Source organism: Astatotilapia calliptera, chromosome 23 (assembly GCF_900246225.1).
Source record: "Astatotilapia calliptera chromosome 23, fAstCal1.2, whole genome shotgun sequence".
Lineage (NCBI taxonomy): Eukaryota > Metazoa > Chordata > Actinopteri > Cichliformes > Cichlidae > Astatotilapia > Astatotilapia calliptera.
The window spans coordinates 19,269,015-19,290,635 of record NC_039323.1 but is presented as its reverse complement, the minus strand read 5'-3'; the positions used below and the strand labels follow the sequence as shown (position 1 = coordinate 19,290,635).

The 21,621-nt window shown below is 45.1% G+C and overlaps 1 protein-coding gene across 3 annotated transcripts in view; it reads right to left on the bottom strand.

Moving 5' to 3' along the window:
• Positions 1 to 14,816, bottom strand: part of LOC113015554 (ALK and LTK ligand 2-like) — a 31,394-nt gene extending 16,578 nt beyond the window's left edge. The window contains exons 1-2 of one of the 3 annotated variants that reach the window (XM_026157563.1): positions 14,771 to 14,816; positions 3,172 to 3,368 (exon numbers count right to left, since the gene is read on the bottom strand). In XM_026157563.1, coding sequence (XP_026013348.1) covers positions 3,172 to 3,358 — 187 coding nt within the window. In that variant the 5' untranslated portion in view covers positions 3,359 to 3,368; positions 14,771 to 14,816. The other 2 variants (XM_026157562.1, XM_026157564.1) reach the window with 2 other exon arrangements.
• Between the last annotated feature and the right edge of the window lie 6,805 nt (positions 14,817 to 21,621).

The window sequence follows — 21,621 nt, the reverse complement described above, 5'->3', positions numbered from 1 at the left end:
CAAAAGGTTCCCTGCTTTACTTCATATACAAATTGTATCCAGAAAAACAATAATGCTCCTCACGTTTGGCTTTTGACTGGCTCTAACCCAGCAATCAAACCTGTAGAAGACATTTATAATCTGAAAAGATAATATACATTATATTTGGGTATGTTCCTTGTAGCTATTTTAAGAGTTGAGTAAATGGGAGGAAAAAACAAACTAATTGACCGGTTGTAAAGTCACAAAATTCCAGGAAAGTCAAATTGAAGCCCTAATAAACTATGTCTGTACAAATATTTAGACTGTATTTGAAATCCATTTTAAACTACCGATCATATTTTTCAGTGTTCTTTAATTAGTATTTTAAACTTTGCTCTGACACAGTTTACATACAACCATTTGTCATCTGGACCAAAGCGCTACAGAACCACATTAGTCTCTGGAACTATCATCTTTCTATGTTGGATTTATAGTCCAGCGTTGGGGTCCAATATTCTAAGCTTCCACTATGCAGAGCCGAGGATTATCAGCATACAAATATCACAGATATATTTACGTGCAGTCCTCCAAAAAGCCAGCAGTGTGCAGCCAGACTGCAGTGATGACAGATCAATAAAGCTGCCTGAAGCTGCATATGCACTGGAAGAAATTCAGGGCAATGTGATCACCAGATAAGTGAATGACACGCCACGACTTCAAGCAATCATGGGTGAAATAACTGCTGGCGATGGGAAGTAGGTGGGATGAGATAAACTTTTCTCAACTTCCAGGGGAACGACTGTAGCGACCACCAATCAGAGTGAAGAACACTGTTGATTGACATATTCCGGGGCAGCAAATACATTAGAGGATCACCTTGGCAACAGAAACCTGGAACTTATACAAGCGACTGTTTGTTAGCTTCAAAGCAATGTGTGACAAGTAAATTGCTTCAGTTATTGATGCAGCTGGAGAAGCCTCAAGACGGTGGTTGTCATAGACTATTTTATTATTTTTAGGCTCTTTCCTGTTTAATCTTGTCGACAAACAAATGCAGACCCATTATTGGTACTGTTGACTCCACCCACTGGTGACACTACGCAGCTGCACCATGATGGTCTGTAGAGTTCTGAGTAGCTCTTAGCTTGTTTGCACCTTCATTTCAGAGAAGAGGGTGCTGCCTTTTTGTAATGAGGAACTCGTTAACACTCAAGAATCAACAATTATCTGTAACTACTGGGGTTGGGTTAGTTAGGTAATTCTAAAATTGCCCTTAGGTGTGAATGTGAGTGTGAATGGTTGTCAGTCTCTATGTCCTAGCCCCTCATCAGATTGGCAATCTGTCCAGCGTGCACCCCGCCTCTCGCCTGTCATGGTCCTGGGTGTCTGACCCAGCGTTTTGAATTGGTTGTGGCCTCACGATTCTTTCTGTTCATTTAAGAAATGACTTAAGTGTCACTGCTTTAGTGACCTCTAGTGCATCTGAGTTTATTTCTACTTTCTGGCTTTGGTTATTTGTTCTGTTTATCCCACGTCTCAGAGTCACTGTGTGTGTTAGTTCCTGTTTTATTTTGATAGTCTCCTGTTTCACGTGTATTATGTTCAGTTTCGCTTCTCCTGTCTTATCAGTCAGATTAGTGTCAGCTATGTTCCCACCTGTGGCCTGTTTCCCTCGTTATCCTCTTTGTGTACGTATTGTCTGCATTGCCCTCTGTTCTCTGACGTGTTCTTCCTCATGGTTGTGAGGAAGGAGCAGGTAGTATGAACACATTTTCTGTGGAGCTCGACTGGCTGTAGGGGGTCCCCGTAGGCACCATGTTTTTCCATCTGCTGCCTTGCCTTTACTTGGTCCTCCAGCAATTAGAGTGCATGGATTCAACCTGTCACCTCAAGCCAACTTTTTCACCTCAACGACGCTCAGAATTCCCTGCCTCTCTCCCAGGGTAGAGAGTGGCCAAGCCTGAACACTAGCAGCAGTTGTCAAAGAAACAGGCTGTGTGTCCTGTGCAGCCCCAGCCTGGACCTGGGGGCAGCAGTCTGAGCCAGAGGTCTCCGTGTCGTCTGATGATGTGCCACCCAAATCAGAGGTCTGCACTATGCCATCTGATCCTGCTCTGTCCGAGCTGGAGTCAGCACTGCCCACACCACCAGTGCCCGAAACTCCGGAGCCAGAGCCGCCAGGACTAACAATTCTCCACTTTGACTCCTGGCCTCCGTTCCCATTGTCTGTGGGTATCTGCTGCCCGAGCCAGATGCTCAGGCACACACATACACATGCCTTTTGGGGGGCGTTGTTCTGTTTCTCATGTGCCCTCAGGTTTTTTGGTTCGGACTCGGTCTCAGCCTCCACGCAACCCTCATGAGGACAGGTCAAAGAGAATGGATGAATGGCAGGTTGGAGATTCATAATTATTTTATTCCTTGCATTTCTGGTACTCACTAGCAGGGACAGCACCATTTAAATATTTAGTCATACTAAATACTACATACTACTTTAGTCAAACTGCTACCCCCGTGACCCGAACCCCGATCACTGGCAGAAAATTGATGGATGGATCTTAGTGATATATCTGTACTAGCAGATTATCGTAGGCTAAACTTGAAAGCTTTGAGTTCAGTTATTAACTTTGAAGTTACACTTTGCTACATTTGGACTGGCGTCAGGGTGCGGTTTCCTACAAATGTTGAGTCTCAGGATGTGCAGAAGAGCAATTTTGACAGTTATGAGTACTTATAGAGCACTTCACATAGAGGTGAGTGTAACTCTGAAACTAAGTGTCAAGTATAGGGGGTAGCTCCTTAAAAAGGGTCATGGGATAAATGTGAGTGCCCGATAAGCATTGTGGTTTACAAATGGATAAAGAACAGTCCTTTGACATACATTTTAATTCACTGGAGTATGAATGAAACCACCTCAGGAGTTTAATTTTGCAGTTTGGAATCAGCTTTTTTGTGCTTAAAAACAGCCCCATCTAGATCGTGAGAGTGTATCTTGGGCGACACAACAGGTTCACGCTCCTCCTAAATCAAAAAGGATTTAATGAAATTACAGCAGGACGGGCCCAACAGGACGTGACGCCCTGCAGCCTTTTGCTTCTGCACTCATTCATATTTTTTGACTCTCTGAATGGATGAATAAAGTTCAAAGAGAAACCGCAGACCGCGGCGTGATTACGATGTTATCTCACTGTTTCCGCCATCAGTACTGACCCAGTCCGTGCTGCGACCCATGCTGTACTCCCCCGGGCGTCTCCGTCCTCGTCCTCGGGTACCGGCCGATCAGCTCCACCATGCTGCGGCTGTCCGTCTGCGTGCCGGAACCTCGGCGAAGGGCCGCCTCGGTGAGCAGCAGCAGGAGGAGGAGGGCGGACAGGAGCGTGAGCCGCGCGAGCAGCATCACCACGGACCTGAGGGTGCAGATGAGCAAAGTTCAGATTGTTTTGTAATAATGTTCCTCCAAGGAGCCAAAGCCGTTTCCTCCCACGTGCTGGATCTTCTGACAGAATCACATGATCTTCATCAGGACTCATGTGGACCCAACTGTGAATTTGACAGTTTTTAGGTCATAAGAGAGACTTTGAGTCAGACTTTTTTGTAATGAAAAATAAAGATCATGTGATATGATCAAAAATGAACTTCTAATGAAACAAAACCTATTTTAATAAAACCAAACTTACCTGAAATAAAACAAATTTATCTAAAAATAATAATAATACTGCTGTCTATTTAAAGATACGGCGTGATTCTAACGTGAGTTTACTGCTTTTAAAAAATCCATGTAATAACGTTTTTCCAGGGTTTAGTTAAAGATTCAAGTTTTAAAAGAGGCGCGTTTTACGTTTGCTTTTGATTCATTCAATGCGGTAAACTCTTTGAATGATTCTGAAGTAAAAATGAGTTTCCAGCAGTAGTTTCGCTCCTAAACGCGCAAACAAAATATGTCCCAGTAAAAACACGTTTAATGCTCTCGCTGCACTTTAAAAGGAAGCATCACCCTCACACATCCTGCAGTTATTACAGAAAACTGTTCAACATGTCACATTTTACGCCTAGGAGAGGTTTTCTGTCTGCGAACAAATTTCTTCACCGTTCGGCTGCTCCCTCAGCTCACACACTTAAACTCACCTGTCTTCCCTGCGCAGCTCTCGGAGCGCTCTCTGATCCCGGGCTCTCCCTCCCGGGCTCCTCCCGCCGGATAATTACTAAACTTCTGCTTTCTGGTGTGTTTTCTTGTCTCTTTGTGCGTGTTTTATTATCCCGGGTTAGTTTCGAGCCGAACCGCGTGCCGAGCTCCAGAGGCCGGTGGCATCTTAGAAAAGCGCTGAACTTTGACTGAGCGCGTGGAGCTGAGGGAGCCCCTTCCTCCTCATCCTCATCTGGTCCTGTTCGCAGCAGCAGCAGCTGGCAGACAGCTGGACGGGGTCATTCCTCTGCTTTGCGGACCGAAGAGAAGAATTCTTGAGACTCGGACAGACTCTGGAAGCGTTTGGCACAAAGCACCTGCAGCCCGGGACACTTGCTGACCTCCGCTCCTCTGTCGACCAGTGGGATCGGCTCTGTGCCACGCGCTCTTTCCTCTGTGGAAACAATCCACCGTGTCTTCTACTCTCCACACGCGCAACTCCGACAGATTACGGAAATACGGCAGGAGGAGGGAGGTGCGTGCGTTTGGCAGCTAGCATGCGCACACACATACACCCGCGCACAGTCAGAAGATGACAGATGAGTTTCTGCCTGCAGACATCAGCGGTGCACCACTCCCTCTCAGTGGATGGAAAGAAAAATGCTTTGTGCGTCTCCTCCTCACCTCCTCTCCTGAGTTGATCAGTTTCTGGGCTTCCACGTTTGCTGTTTTGACGAACTGTTACAGTGGTACTGTGTGTTCATTTGTGTTACACAAATGGTTTTTAATGAGGAAAATATAAGCGATCCTGGTTTCAAGTGACCGAGTGAACCAGAACTACAGCTAACTACAGCTATTTAACCACCAGAGCAGACCCACCTTCAAAATAAGCAGAAGAGAAAATATCCCAGGGTTAGGGTTTAAGTCACTTTAAAATCTTGACCTGCAGCAAGTTTTTTTTTTTTTTTTTTTTTTTTTTTTTAGAAAAACAAACATATATTTTTATATTCCACAGTCAGCATTTTGCTAGTTTAAATTTTAATTCAAAGTACATTTCATTCAGTCTTTTGCTATTTTTGACATTCATAAGTTAAAGTATCTCAAATTTTAAACTTAATAATTCAACATTTTGAACAACTGTTATTTTAACAGCTGTGGATCTGAATCGGAGGGTGAGATCATTTATCAGACTGTGTGAAAGTCTCCAATAAAGCAAAGGTCACAGGATACATGCTAATGGATTGGTGACATCACCCAAATTGCCAGTATCATTCATGCTAAGCCCACAAAAACAGACAATATTTCAAATGTTTCAAATGTTACTGAGGCTTTTTTTTAAATTCTGTAAAACAAACAGAAATTGTGACTAGACATTGTGGCTTACCCTTTGTTTGAAGTACTCTTTTGTATGATACCATAGGTCTGATATCTGGAAGATTGTTCTTGAAATATTTTTATAGCTTGTGTTTTCACACTGTGTGTGAATCGGTCTGTCATCATGGCAAAATGTGGTCCGGCGGAGCCCTGAGGCAGTTGCGAGTACTGTGGCAGGTGTTTATATGTCTGTCTGTCAGTTGGTTTTCAGCATTATAGAATTACGTCTGTGCAAGATACAGTCACAGAATTTTAAAGGTGTGTATTTGAGATCAAAATGAAGGCCGGGTTTGATGTGAGGTGGAACTGATGGGTTGAAATATCAGCATGTTGATAGGGGGAAAAAAAGTATAGAGGACATATGAGGTTCAAAACAGATTGAAACCAGAGACCATGTTGTCAGGGGATCACACCAGCCGCTATACCAGCAAGTTTTCTGACCACACGCGTCTTTGAGCTTTACCTTCATTTTGATCTTGGCTGCATACCGTTAATATATTGCGTAACTGTGTCTTGCACTGTTGCAATGCCAATGTGTTGAAGAAATCTGCCTGCAGATATCCAGATAGACATCACATCAAGTACTCAAAACTGCTGACAAACATGTTCACATGGTAAAAACTGTGTTTTTATGGCTTCTACTTCCACTTCTGAATTATGACTTGACAATGCTTGGGTAAAACATTTGTTAGAGTTAGGCATAAAAAGCAGTTTCCCATGTTAAAGTCATGTGTTGTCTTGACCCATCCATTCACCCTGGCCTCCTCTCTGTGATGAGTTTAAAGCTGTAAAGCAACATCACCAGACCCCCCTTTTGCACCACTCATAAGTTCTTTGATTGCTAGTGGGCACTTGACATTTTATCTAACAAGGGGCTGTAAGAAGCAAATAAAGAGCACTGTTTGCATCACAGAGTACCGTGACTGGGTCCTCCTTTCCCCACATCCCCACGGTCTGCCAACACAGACTGTGACACTGTCCGTTTTTCACCTCAGACTATGCCAGCACCAATGCAAAAAAACATTTGTAAGGAGGTGTTGTTGGAATATCAAACCTTTTAAATATCAAACCGCACATAAATAGGCCAACAACATATCGTCTGTGGAGACTGGGCACACTAACAGAGGTCTTGAAGCATTTGCAAGTATTTTCTTTTTCTTTTTTTTAACACAAGAAAACTCACATGACATAAAAGTTCAAAATTGATTTGGATGTTATTGAGTGCAGTCAGTCACTGATTAGTTGTGTGCACGCATGGAACACAGATTACAATCAATCAACCAATCACTTACAGATACTCTTAATCTTAACATGTTGTGTGTATGAAGACCACCTGTCCACATATTCAGTTTCTTCTATTCCAACCTCTCCACTAACATTGGCAAGACCAAAGAGCAATCAAATGACATCAGGAACAAGACTGTAGACCTGCACAAAGCTGGAATGGTCTACAAAACCATCAACAAGATGTTTGGTGAAAAGTCAACAACTGTTGGTGCAATTAGTCTCAAATAGAAGTCACCATCAATCTGGTCTGGAGCTTCATGAAAGATCTTGCCTTACAGGGGTTAATCATGGTGGATCAGCCCAAGACTATATGAGAGGATCTAGTCAATGATGTAAAGCAGGTGGGACTACAGTCACAAGAAAAACGTTGGTAAAACTTGTCGAGTGTAAAGCGCATATATCACTTTACATTTTCCCCTGGTCAAAAGGCACATGTACCGGCCCATCTTAAGTTTGACACTGAACATCTGAATTAGTCATTGATGGTTTGGGAGAAAGTTCTGTGGTTTAGTTAAACTAAAATCAAGCTCTCTGGCACCCACAGTTTTCAGTATGACCCAAAGAACACCATCCTCACAGGGTGGTGCATTGTGCTTTAGGACAGCGGTCCCCAACCCCCCGGCCATGGACCGGTACTGGTCCATGAGTCTTTGGTACCGGGCCACAAGAGTTGAGGCTCGGGTGTGAAATTTATGGTTTTCAGGGTTTTTATTGTTTTTTATCGTTATTTTTTATCTTTTCTATTGTTAACTCAGTTTCCCTGGGTCTTTTCCCATGTGTTATGCATAAATCTTCTTTTTTTTGGGTACCCGTACGGGTTTTATTTTGTTGTATTTATCCGCGACACCTTAAAGGGTGGTCCGTGAAAATATTGTCAGACATAAACCGGTCCGTGGCGCAAAAAAGGTTGGGGACCGCTGCTTCAGCGTACAGAACAACTTCATCACATTGAGAGGCCAATGGGTCGGAACATGTACCATAAAAATTTGGACAGGGACCTCCTCCTTTCCTTCCCAGAACAGTGAAGATTTGTGGATGGGTCTGCTAGCATGACAATGACCCAAAACATACCACCATGAGAACAGAGGAGTGGCTAAAGAAAAAAGTACATTAAGGTCATTGAGTGGTCTAGCTAGTCTCCTGATCTCAGTCCTGTAAAAAGTTTGTGGAGGAAGCTGACGCTTTAAACTATCAAGCAGCAGCTGATGAACTTAAAGGATTTATCAAGTTTCTGTAAAGTGGAGTGGGCCAAATTCCTTCCTGAGCTGTGACAAAACCGGCTGACCAACTATGAGAAATGACTTCCCACTGTTCTTGCCAACAAGGTTTTCCGCACCAAGTACTAAGTCATGTTTTGCTTGGAGATACATATTTTACTCAATGACATGCAAATCAAGCCATAATTTAATGAAATGCATTTGGTCTGATTGAGTTTTGGTTGATATTTGTGTCTCTCTATTAAAATGAAACTATCATAAAAATGAGAAAAAGTTAATATCTTTATAAGTGAGCAAATGTACAAATTCAGCTGGGGAAATAATTATATCTTCACTGTATAAAGATTTTCATGAAATCACTGAGGAATTTTAGAGAACTTGAATTTGGTTTCAAGGGCTTATTTTTTATTTATTATTTTAGAGATATTTAGGATATTTAAAATATGGCACATCTTGAAAGATGTGATTTTGAAACTTTCTGGGACTTCTCAGGATGTTTTGTTGGTCTGTAAAGTCCCAAGTATGAGACCGAAAGAGTTTTTAGGCAGGAGGTTATCATGACCTGTTTTATTATTTAGTCTCCTCTAGCAGTTATGATTAATCCATGTTCAAAACAATTTTATTTTAAAATATGTCTTTAAAACTAAAAAACTCTGAACTTTTTTCAAGTTGTTTTTATTACAAACTAACACATTAAAATGCAAGTAGTACTGTATTAGCAAATTTTTCAGAAGAAGAAGAAAACCCTGTTCACAGTCGTACAATTATATGAGGCATCACGGGTCTAAAATGTTCAGGTGAAGATGTCCAGGCTTCTGTCTTTGCCTGGCGTTCTGTCTTCATAGTATTGAGTGTCTGTCCCTTGTAGGTGATGGTCATTTTTTGACCTCTGTCCTGCTGAGCCAGATTCAGGCCCACCCAACAAACACTCCCCAGTGAGCTTCCATCCTAGGTCTGGCTACAGGATAAAGCCCTGGTTTCCCACCTCAGAAGTGATGAAGCTCCCCTGTTCTGAGTTGACTTCTATCCGTAAGTCTGGCTTTTCTCCTGAATACAGGTTATCTTGGGACCAATTTATCTTTCCTATAAACAAAAAATTTCTCCCTCTAATGGCATCTAGTTCCAACAAGAAGTCTTATTGACATCCAGTTATCCTGCACATCTAAAAAGGATCCTAAGGGGTACCCAGTGCTTTGGTATCTAGATAGCATTTTCACAGCATGAAAACCAGGATGCATGGATGCATTAAATTTTACCTCAACTAGATAAGGCTGTACAGAAATAATAACTGAAATCTAATAACAATGGTTCAAATTTAAAAACACACATCTACTGGCAGCCTGTACTCAAAGTTCCACCCTTATTTGTTCATCTGCTCTATCAGATATCAAATCACTCAGCTGCTCTAAATGTGTGTGTTGGACTGTATATGTAAACACATTTCCACATTAGTTCATGCACTCTTGTTTAGGAATGGGGATTTACTAGGAATCAGGATTTATCAGGAATGTATGTGGGGGACATTGCAAGGTCATATGTATGTGTAAATGTGGCATGTGTGTGTTTGTGTATATATGAATGAGCGAGAGTAGTAATGTTTTTTTAAACCTGTATTTATACAGGGTTTAGTGGGAGGGCTGCAAAGGAATAATGTCCTGTATCTCCAAGTGAAAGCTGTTTATTCATGCAGGTCATTGCAGTACAGACAAAGTTTTCTCACGGTCATTAATTCTGCTTAGTACATATCCAGACCTGTACCACAGTACTGCAGCTTTTACTACATTCCCTGCTTTGGAACATTACCAAGAACCTCTGGAACCTCCCCAAGGAGCCCATTACATGTCTTTAAAAACACTTCAAACCTTTTAACCTCAACTGGCCCTGATATCGGAGGGACCTCTGGACTCCTGTAAGAACTTTGTTTTCAGTAAGCATGCCTCCAGAACCTCCTCAAGATACCCTCCATAATACCTTTTTAAGCTACAGAGAAACTTGAACAGACATTATGATGTCTGTTCAAGTTCGAGAGTCTGGGCGTATACTCAAAATTCATTGCATTGGGATGTTCTTTAAGAAATTTTTAGATCAAAGACGTACTTGATTTTGATACTGTCACGATTAGTGGAGCGGACTCAGGCGCAGACCACAAGTTTCTTCAAATAGAAAGTGAATTTATTTACAGTGTTCTCCACGGTGAAATATATATACACACACACACACACACACACACACACACACACACACACACACACACACACACACACACACACACAACGGTGTCTGGGGAAAACGGGCCGGGGTTCCAGGGTCCGGGAGTGAAAGGGGCAGGAGTCCAGGGAGAGGAGATTTCCATACAGCCCTCGCAGCCACACACAGCTCCTCTTCTTTCCTCTATCACTCTTGCTCACGCTCAGTCACCGTGCACAGGGAAAACAGGTTCAGGGGAGAGGAGAATAAACAAAACAAAGCGCCTGACTGCTGTTAGGTGGCGAGGTGTGGGGACCATGACAGTACCCCCCCCCCTCAACGGGAGCCTCCCGGCGACCCACCAGGCTTGTCCGGATGCAGGCGGTGAAACTCCCGGAGCATGGGCACGTCCAGAACGGCCGCTCGCGGGACCCAGGAGCCTTCCTCCACGCCATAGCCCTCCCAGTCAACCAGGTACTGACAGCCACGCCCCTGGTGAGTCCATTATGCGAGTGATGGAGTAAGCCGGCAACCAATCCACAAGCCGGGCGGGAGGAGGGGGCCTGGAAGGAGGGCACAGAGGACTGGACCGGACAGGTTTGATTTGTGAAACATGGAAAACATCATGGATTTTCATATTGCGAGGAAGTTTTAACTTCACAGAGACGGGATTGACCAAGGCGGAGATTTCAAAAGGGCCGATGAAGGTGGGTGTAAGTTTCTTGGATTCAGTCCTGACCGGAACAAAGTGGGTAGAGAGCCATACCTTCTGGCCGACAGAGTATTTGGGTGCTGGAGTCCGGTGCCAGTCTACAATGCGTTTGTTGTTCTCCGTCGTGCGTAGTAGGGCCACTTGAGTTGCCCGCCAAACTCTGCGGCACCTGCGCAGATGAGCCTGGACGGAGGGTACAGAGTGCTCACCTTCCACAGCAGGAAAAAGAGGAGGCTGATATCCCAAGGAAACTTCAAATGGAGACCGGCCGGTGGCAGAGGCAGTCAAGCTGTTATGGGCGTACTCGATCCACGGCAACTCCTCACTCCAGATGGTTTGATTGGTGGAGGCGACGCAGCGCAGGGCGGTCTCCAGTTCTTGGTTGGCCCGCTCGGACTGTCCATTGCTCTGAGGATGATAGCCCGAGGATAGACTGACCTTTGCGCCCAGGGAGTTGCAGAACTCTTTCCAGACCCGAGAAGTGAATTGAGGCCCTCTGTCGGACACTATGTCTTCCGGGATCCCATGCAGGCGGAAGACGTGAGTGGCGAGTAGGCGTGCGGTCTCTAGAGCTGTGGGAAGCTTAGGCAGAGCAATGAAATGAGCCGCTTTAGAGAAACGATCGATTATGGTGAGAATGACAGTGTTACCTGCTGATGGAGGTAGCCCGGTGATGAAGTCCAGTACTATGCGAGACCATGGCCTGGAAGGAGTGGATAACGGATGGAGCTGACCCGCCGGGGGTTGGTTCGATGGTTTGTTTCGGGCACAGACCGTACAAGCAGTGATGTATTCCTGAGTATCTTGGGTGAGTGAGGGCCACCAGAAATACTGCTGGAGAAACTTGACGGTGCGATGTATCCCTGGGTGGCATGAGAACCGGGCTGTGTGAGCCCATTGCAGAACCTGGGATCTGACAGAGCGCGGAACATAGAGTCAGTGGGCGGGCCCCCCTCCCGGATCCGGTTCGGCTACCTGAGCCGCCCGGATGGCCGCCTCGATCTCCCAGGTGATGGCCCCGATAGTACAGGTTGCCGGCAGGATGGAATCCGGATCCGCCTTTTCGTCAGCAGTGGAGAACTGACGGGAGAGAGTGTCCAGCTTGACGTTTCGGGAACCAGGTCTGTAGGTGATTGAGAAGTGGAAACGGGTGAAAAACAGGGCCCATCTGGCCTGTCGAGCGTTGAGACGTTTCGCCATTTGAAGGTAGGCCAGGTTTTTGTGATCGGTCCAGACCACGAAGGGTTGAGTGGTGCCCTCCAGCCAATGCCGCCATTCTTCCAGGGCGAGCTTAATCGCCAACAGCTCCCGATCGCCCACATCGTAGTTACGTTCTGCAGGGGTGAGACGACGGGAAAAATAGGCACAAGGGTGCATATTACCCTCCCTCTGTTGGGAAAGGACGGCCCCCACCCCTGAGTTGGATGCGTCGACCTCTACCACGAACTGAAGAGTGGTGTCAGGTTAGACCAGGATGGGTGCTGAGGCAAACCGTTTCTTGAGCTCCGGAAAGGCTGATTGGGCAGCGTCACTCCACTGAAAAGCAAGCTTGGGAGAGGTTAACTGGGTTAATGGTAAGGCAATCCTGCTGAAGTCCCGTATGAATCTCCTGTAGAAGTTAGCGAAGCCAAGAAAGCGTTGCAACTGGCGACGGTTATTTGGTTCGGGCCAGTTCACAACAGCCTTGACTTTCATAGGATCTCCACGCTCGATTATGTACCCTAGGAAGGCAACTGTGGGCACATGAAACTCACATTTCTCGCTTTTGACGAACAGCCTGTTCTCCAGAAGGCGTTGCAGTACCAGCCAGACCTGGGTCTCGTGTTCAGCCTGGGAAGAAGAGAAGATCAGAATGTCGTCTAGATAGACAAACACAAATCAGTTAATAAAGTCCCTTAGAACATCGTTGACCAGAGCCTGGAATACTGCAGGTCCGTTAGTGAGGCCGAACGGCATGACCAGATACTCGAAATGTCCAAGGTGGGTATTGAACGCTGTCTTCCATTCATCGCCATCCCGAATCCGAACCAGGTGGTAAGCGTTTCTCAAGTCCAGCTTGCTGAATATGACGGCGCCCTGGAGAAGTTTGAAAGCGGAGGTGAGCAGAGGCAGTGGATATTTATTCTTGACCGTAATGTTATTGAGTCCCCGAAAGTCAATACAGGGTCGGAGGGTCTTATCCTTCTTTTCCACAAAGAAGAAACCCGCTGCGACGGGTGAGGAAGAGGCACGGATGATGCCGGCAGCGAGGGATTCAGTTATATATTTCTCCATAGCCTCCCGTTCCGGCAGCGAGAGGCTATAGAGGCGGCTGGTCAGCAAGGGAGCTCCCGGCAGCAGGTCTATGGCGCAGTCATAGGGTCGATGGGGTGGCAGCGACTGGGCTCGGTCCTTCCGAAACACCTCAGCAAGATCGTGGTAAACAGACGGCACATCTGCTAAGTCGGAAGACCGCGGTGGCTCTGGGCCGATGACCGATTTGTTAGGAGGTACGGCAGCCTTAAGGCAGGTCATATGACACTCCTCTCCCCAGCCCGTGATGCCTCCTTTCTGCCAATTTATCGTGAGGTTGTGTTACTGGAGCCAGGGATGACCGAGAACTAACGGCGTTTGAGTGGAGTGAAAAACAAAAAAGCTAATCTCCTCCGAATGATTGCCAGACAGTGTGAGGGTGAGCGGCTCAGTGATGTGTGTGATGTCGGGGAGGCGCTGCCCTGATAAAGCCGTGACGTGTAAGGCGTGGGGCAGTGACTCCACAGTCACACAGAGTTGTTTTGCTAGTTCAGAGTCAATGAAATTTTGTTCTGCTCCAGAATCAATAAGCACAGAAAGTGAATGACACTCGGACTGGACCAGAAGCTTAGCCGGCAGGGCTAAACGTGGAGGAGATTTATCCTGATTCAAACCGCCCACCAGTACTCCTAGCATCACTGGCGGGCGCGGCCTTTTGCTCGCAATGGACAGGAGGCGATCATGTGTCCCTTGTTACCACAATACAGGCACGCACCGGCCGTGATGCGTCGCTGGCGTTCCGCAGCAGTTAGGTGGGAGCTGCCAATTTGCATGGGTTGTACCTTTCCGTCGGCACCCTCTGGTGTCCGGGAGGACCGCTAATCGGCCGAGGCCTCCGCCCCCCATGGCCCCGCGGCCTCCTGGGAACTGGAGTTCCGTGCTTGTCGACGAGCCCGTAGCCGCTCATCCACCTTAATGCATAAAGACATCAGTTCATCAAAAGCAGTGGGAAGGTCCCGCATAATCAATTCATCTTTCAGATCCTCACGGATGTTTTTTAACAGTGTGCTCCTGAGCGCATCCGGTCCCCAGCCGGTTTCTTCTGCCAAAATCCAAAAGTCGATTGAATAGTCTGCCATACTCCACTTACCTTGCTTGAAGTTAAGGAGGCGGAGCGCCGCATCCTCGGCTCCAGAGCCTCGGTTAAACACAGTCTTAAAGTTAGCCACAAACCTCTCAAAATAAATCTCCGGGTCGGAGTTTAATACCACCTGGGCCCATTTCAAAGCACGATCTCGTAGCATCTGTACAAAGAAAGCAATCTTCACCCCGTCATTGTTATGGAAGCGCCACTGTTCGCGGAAAATCAATGAGCACTGGGCCAGAAAACCAGAGCACTTTCCTGTCTCACCCTGTCACGGCTGTGCAGCAGTCGTGTGGTGAATTGAGAAAAGGATCCAAAATGCAGGCACAGGCTGGGGTGTGAGTGAATGCAGACTCATGAGCAGACACAATAACACCATGGACAGACAGAGGGAACACAGAGAAGTGGGAGCAGGCAGGCAAAGAACAGAAACCTAACAAATGGCAAAATCAGAACAGAATACACACTCGGAATGAACAAAAGCATAAGGAAACACAAAACACTGAGTCCTCAGACTCAGGACCATGACACACCCGTAAAAGGTTCAGGTGAAGGCAGAGGACCGTCAGAGGATGGAGTGGCTGCCGATGAGGGACCTGCCGTGGCCGCCGCGAGTGTTTCCTGCGGGGCAGGGTGAGCTGGCTGGGGATTCCCCGGCTGTACGCCCCCTGGTGTAGTCAAACGGGAAACAGCTTGGGTTAGTGTGGCAATCTCACCTCGCAGCTGGTGTAACATTTGTTCGTGGCGGGTCAGCGCCGCTTCTTGGGCAGCCAGTGCCTGTCCGACGGTATTCTGGTCTGCTGAGTCCATGTTGTGGCTGGATTGTTCTGTCACGATTAGTGGAGCGGACTCAGGCGCAGACCACAAGTTTCTTCAAATCAAAAGTGAATTTATTTACAGTGTTCTCCATAGCTGGACTGGCCATCGGGCATACCGGGCATTTGCCCGGTGGGCCGCTGGCGATTTTTTGTTTTTATGGGCCGATGGATTATTATTATTTTTTTTAGGAAGGGTATATATAATGAAAGGTGTTGGATTGGCCAATTGGTCATGATCGACTCTGGGCTGGACCAATTACAGCCGAGGAGGCCGAATGCACCCGCCCCCTTGTTTAGCAATCACGTGATTTTCGCGCATTGCATGCCGGGAACTCGTGGCAAAACAATCCAAGTACCGCATCAAATGCAAGCATTTGCAGCAACGCAAAACGTTCATTCTCCGGTTCCAACACCTTCTTGTTTTTTTCTTTGCCGCACAAAAAAGGAATGTACAAAACAAAAGGAGAACAATGCCGGTCCGTACAAAGACAGACTCGACGAAAAGACAAAGAAAAGATACGAGGAAAAATCAAAGGAGTGAAAGGGTCAGACCCTTACGAGCACACAGAGTGGACAAAAGACGTTAGCGTGCTGCCCAACTTTCACCACGCTCATATTTATAATTATACGGTTCTTGGAGTGAGTGCATACACTCATGAAGTTTAGTAACTTCAGGTCACTGCAACAAGCCCAGGTACAGTTTACCGACGGATGGGTACAGGACCTTGAAATGCACCATGTAGAAAGTAAAGACCATCGTACGAACAAAGGTAAGTTTACCAGTCTCACAAATCGTCGTCATAAATACACATTCGTTAACCGTTTATTAATAGGAACTTTAAGCTCAACGGTAATTAATTAGTAGTGGAAATAATTTCTGGTAGCATCACAGAAATGTAGCAGTGACAATAATATTGTATGTTGTAATCGCACTGGACAATTAGTGATACAAAACAACTGTTTTATCCTGTGAATAAAAGTATATGTTTTTGTCAATGTACCATAATAACAGAAGCGAAACGCAATATTGTGTCAGGAAAATTCACTATTTATGCACAATAAATAAAGGAGCATAGCGCAACAATTTCTGTTCAGCGCCAGACTTGCTTGTAACCTATTTCACCAATTATGTTAAGAAAAATGACGTATTAACTACTACAAAACTCTGACCTTTGTGGGAATGCCTGGAGCAGACTAACATGTGAGCTGGAGTGTTCTGAGACGTTATATTTGGTATATCCAGACCATCCGTCGGCTCTTACTTCGGAAACATGGCTTAAAACATTTCTCTTCAACGACGTAATCCAATAAAAATAAAAAAAAACGATCTCTTTACCCTTCGGCTTCCCGTGGCTGTCATACGACCGGCTATTGCAGTTAATAATACAACAGCTTCTTGCCATTTTCTGTGTTTCTTTTTATCGCTGTGTAACCGAGTTCAATTGAAAGCCTGCGTGCGCTAGTACCTCTTGCCACAAGTTCCCAGAATCCTTTGCGGTTTTACCCCTGAATGATGTCACATTTTCAATCTTTATCCTGGTGGGCCGGTCTCTAGTCAAAATGCCCGGGCCGATTTTTTGTCCCAGTCCAGCCTTGGTGTTCTCCACGGTGAAATATATATATACACACACACAGCGGTGTCTGGGGAAAAGGGGCTGGGGTTCCAGGGTCCGGGAGTGAAAGGGGCAGGAGTCCAGGGAGGGGAGATTTCCATACAGCCCTCGCAACCACACACAGCTCCTCTTCTTTCCTCTATCACTCTTGCTCACGCTCAGTCACCGTGCACAGGGAAAAGAGGTCCAGGGGAAATCTATACACAGACAGAGAAACAGTTAGTCTCCTGGTTCAGACGTACTCACGAACAAACTTTGCAGAGTGCAGGATGACTGATGCTGATGGCTTAACAATCCAGCGACGAGTAGAGCAGACTTGCCATCTTAAGTAGGACTCCAATTCTCATAATCGGCGGCAGGTGTGCTGATCATCTCCAGGTGCGTGGGCCAGGAGCAGGAGCCCATACTGAGCTCTGCCCCGGCAGGAGAAAGAGAGAGTGGGAAAGGACGAGAGAGAAAGGGAGAGCAGAGGCGAGAGAGGAGAATAAACAAAACAAAGCGCCTGACTGCTGTCAGCTGGCGAGGTGCGGGGACCATGACAGATACACAAGGTTGCCTTGAGACTTCCTGAACCCCAATAAAAGACTGGATGAACATAAAACTTGAATAACACTTCAAATGTCTTAAATACCATGTTAGCCTCATAATTCAGAGATAAATTAGAACATTTAAACCTTGAATAACCACTGGGCCTGGAGCTCTAAAATGTATCGTGTATTTATCAAGGCATGAAAGTAAAAAATAAAATTTGCTCTTTGATGTAACAAAGACGATTTTATGTGTTAGTATGTTTATTTAGAAATATTTTACTTTGGTACACTTTAATTTTCATTGTCAAAAAAAGTCTAATTCTAAATCTAAATACTGGAAGGTAGACTTAAACGAATATATCCAGTCAAGTTCATCAAAGGTTAATAAGAATGAAGAATATCATTTCCCAGGTTTATTGGACCAGTTCAGCTTTAAGTAGAGAGATGTGATGGCTTCATCGTGCAGTTTCAGGCTTGTTTGAAAGACTAGAAAACTAACATTTTAAAAAATGTCTAAAAGTTTTGCAGCCAACTTCCACAAAATTATTTTTAGTGACATAAAAACTCAAACACAAATTCCTCTGCTTGCTCTTGATGAGCCATGAAGATGGTACACCCAGTGGCCACAAAGGAACATGTGATGAAACCTCTTTGCTCTTCAAAAATGATTGACATACTCATCTTAATGGGACTTCAAAATGCCACAGTCTATTGTAGTCTGGAAAGTGTTTGAAACCAAAGCCACCAACATTGATCATTATCCAAAAGATTTTTCTCTGGGCCAACTTCTTTAAAAAGTCCTCTCCCCTAGAGAGTCGCACGAGGCACATAAATCACATAAATCAAATAATACTTTTTTTTTTTTTTTAAATCACCAGAACTTCAGGAGCCTTCAAAGGAACACTGAGGATTTTATTTGTAGGACTCTTTCAGGAAAATTCAGAGCAGGTGATTTTAAAGTTTAAGGCACACTGTGACCAATACTAGTGAACTCTGGAGTTATACCACACAATGCAATACAGGCTCCATCGCAAACTCAGCATAAAGAAAGAAACAATAAAAACTGATGCGGCTTTAGATAAAATTTTGCAAATAAGAACATCAGGAACACACAGACTAATCGCCCTGGTAGCTGTTACACTTGGTATGATTTAGTCTATTCATCTAATGAAGCCAATCAGCCAAATAAGAAGGTAACCATCAAAGAAACATTATCTTCAACATAAGCACAATATTCAGGATATGATGCTGTTGATATGCACTATTTTCGACATGTTGCAGATTTAAACACATGAAAGTCCTAAAGATTACGAAAGATAGGCAGCTTCTTTGTCAAAGCTTGTCAGTTGTTGCCTCTTCGATGTGACTTTTTTTTTTTCAAAAATACTAAGAAGAAAGAAAGAATTTAGAAAGGCCCCAGAAAGAGAAAATCAAAGCCAACTTGTTAAGAGAATAAACAGATGAAAACATCTGTCATGTTCACAGTGCTGCAGTTTCTTTGTGATGAGTGAGATGACTGAAAGCGTTCCGTTACGCCAGATTCATTCTGTGTTATCATTACACACACACACACACACACACACACACACACACACACACACACACACACATATATTTGCTGCCAGAAGAGCTCAGGCACACATACACAGGACATGTATCCAAATTCTTAACCACATGGGATTGAGCTGAAATCAAAGTATAACAAGTGTATAAAATGTGGTAATATTCTTCACTCTCATTCATTGTGTGGGATTAAACATTCATGATTCGCGGATACAAGCGGCAGAAATGAGCTTCCTCCAAAGGGTGGCTGGCCTCTCCCTTAGAGATAGGGTGAGAAGTTCGGCCATCCGGGAGGGGCTCAGAGTAGAGCAGCTGCTGCTCCACATCGAAAGGAGCCAGCTGAGGTGGTTCAGGCATCTGACAAGGATGCCCCCTGGGCGCCTCCTGGGTGAGGTGTTCCAGGCACGTCCCACCGGGAGGAGGCCCCAGGGCAGACCCAGGACACGCTGGAGAGATTATATCTCTCGGCTGGCCTGGGAACGCCTTGGTATTCCCCCGGATAAGCTGGAGGAGGTGGCTGGGAAAAGGGAGGTCTGGGCCTCTTTGCTTAGGCTGCTGCCCCCGCGACCCGGCCTCGGATAAAGCGGATGAAGATGGATGGATGGATTTGCATTTATTTGGTGCCCTTTCATCCTAGTGGTTTAAAAAGCACTTCATAAATTTTGAAACTTATTCAGTTATTCCACTAACATAAAAATGATGGCAGAGCCAACAAGTAAGGATGACCTTTGGCCTCATTGTTTTACCTAAACACAGTTGAGCATGTGGACAGCAACTAGAAAACAAACTCCTTCCTAAACCAAACATCACATGGCCTTTGGAACTTGGTTTTTATGCTTCTGACCATTCAAAGCAAGATAATTTTGCCTTTTGGTTCTTAAAAGACATTAAAGCACAACTGGCACTGCACCAGCATCATGATGGTGGAAGAATGGGCAAAAAATAGTTAAAATTACCAGAAAGAGAAATAATGCCTGCTTAGACACAAGATTACTAGAAAGGAAATGCTCAAAGCAACAAGACGGAGGATGACTTCAAAGAAGTACCTACAAAAAGAGATGAAAGAAAATGCAAAATAAGCACAGAAACAAAAGTCATCAATTGTTTCTTTCTTTTCTTTTTTTTTATATTTTTTCTTTTACCACCAATGTGTTTCTTAATCTATAACATATGCCATGCATTTCCATCAAAAAAAGGCTAGTGCTAGCACTAGAATGGTATTGAAAAACTGTTGGGCCCAAACCAGAAACCTAGAACCATAAAATCTCTGACTATTGGAAAGGCAATCATAAAAATTAAAACATTTGGCACATGCAGCCCACAAAATCTGTCTGTATGATTTTCATTACAGATTGGCCAATGGATCCAGTACTACAACCTGTTTACAAGTGAGCTGGTTTTCAAAAGGAACCAAGGTTGAAATGATGCTGCACCAGCATTGAGTTGAGGGGAGGGAAGGGGAGCAAAAGAGAATCGAAATGACCAGAAAGAGAAAGAATTCTGCTTAGAGACAGAAATCAGCCACAATGAGACAAAAAATTACTAGAAAGGCAAGAAATGTTTGAAGCGACTCGAAAAAGACAAAATGTCTCAGAAGAGACTGAAGATGATTTCAGCAAAACAGACAGAAAAGAAAAATCCATAACCAGTGTGGTTCTGTTGCCCAATCTATTCCTGGTTCCATGCATTTCCTTTTTCTTTTCTTTTTTTGCCTGTCCCATTTGGCACCGTAGCAATCAGAATTATTGTCTGAAGGCCAAGAAAAATCCCCAACGGATGCTCAATCATCCAGGTAAGTAAATTACTTTTTTTTTTCTTTTTTTCTTTTTCTTTTTTGTGTCCCGTTTGGATCTTTAGCCATCAGAATTGTTGTCTTAAGGCCAAGAAAGATGCCAAGCGGATTTATTTTACCAAGTGGATCATCATGGCCTTGCCATATTGGTCCATTTGATTGACCTTTATTATAATTATGAATTTATTTTATTTTCAGTTGCTACAAACGGGACAGACATGACTGGGGGATAGGACAGGGAGAAAGAATGAAAGAAAGAGAGGGAGAGAAAGAAAACCAAAGGGGAGAAGAGACGGTGAGAAGGGGGGGAAGAAAGAAAAAAAAAAAACAAAAAAACAAAACACCTGGGTCACCTGTATGGAGAAAAAAAACAGAAGAGAAAGCAAACAACAAAGAGCAACATAATAAAAAAAACCAGCACCATCACAATAAACTAGCTAGCAGTAGATATCAGTAGATACTAAATAATAAACGATATTGTGCAGCACGCAAGATAGACAGGGCACAATGTGCTTTGAGGCAGCAGCCAAGAAAGCTGTAGTCCGCATCTGTGAATACCCGTGTGAATACCCGTGTGAATACCCGTGTGAATACCCGTGTGTATACCTGTGTGCATACCTGTGTGGATCAGCATGCTTGCATTCCAAAGGTTTCTTCATGTAACGATCTGCTAGGGAGTGTGGGGAGCCACAGCCCAGGGTATGAAGCAGGTATGGAGGAGATCAAAACTCCAGACATCCAGAGGCCCCCAGAACACAAGAGACCAAGGAAGACCAACAGAGGGGCAGCCGTGCCACTGTCCCAGTAAGAGCTGAGGAGAGTCCCAGATGAGGGCTCATTCAGCAGCCGCGGAGCAGAAGCCAGGGGGAGTTGCGGTGATGCGCCCATGAGCTCCGCCGGCAGCCAGCTGTGCCTGAGTGACCGAGCCCCAGGCCGAGAGGCCGGGGGCACCCCACCTCCGAAGTGGCCCGAGCGAGCCCCAGGCTCCAGGCCCCGATAAGCGGCCGCCAAGGAGTGAGCCGGTGTGTACCTGGACGCCCACCCCCAGACACAAAGAACCACCAACGC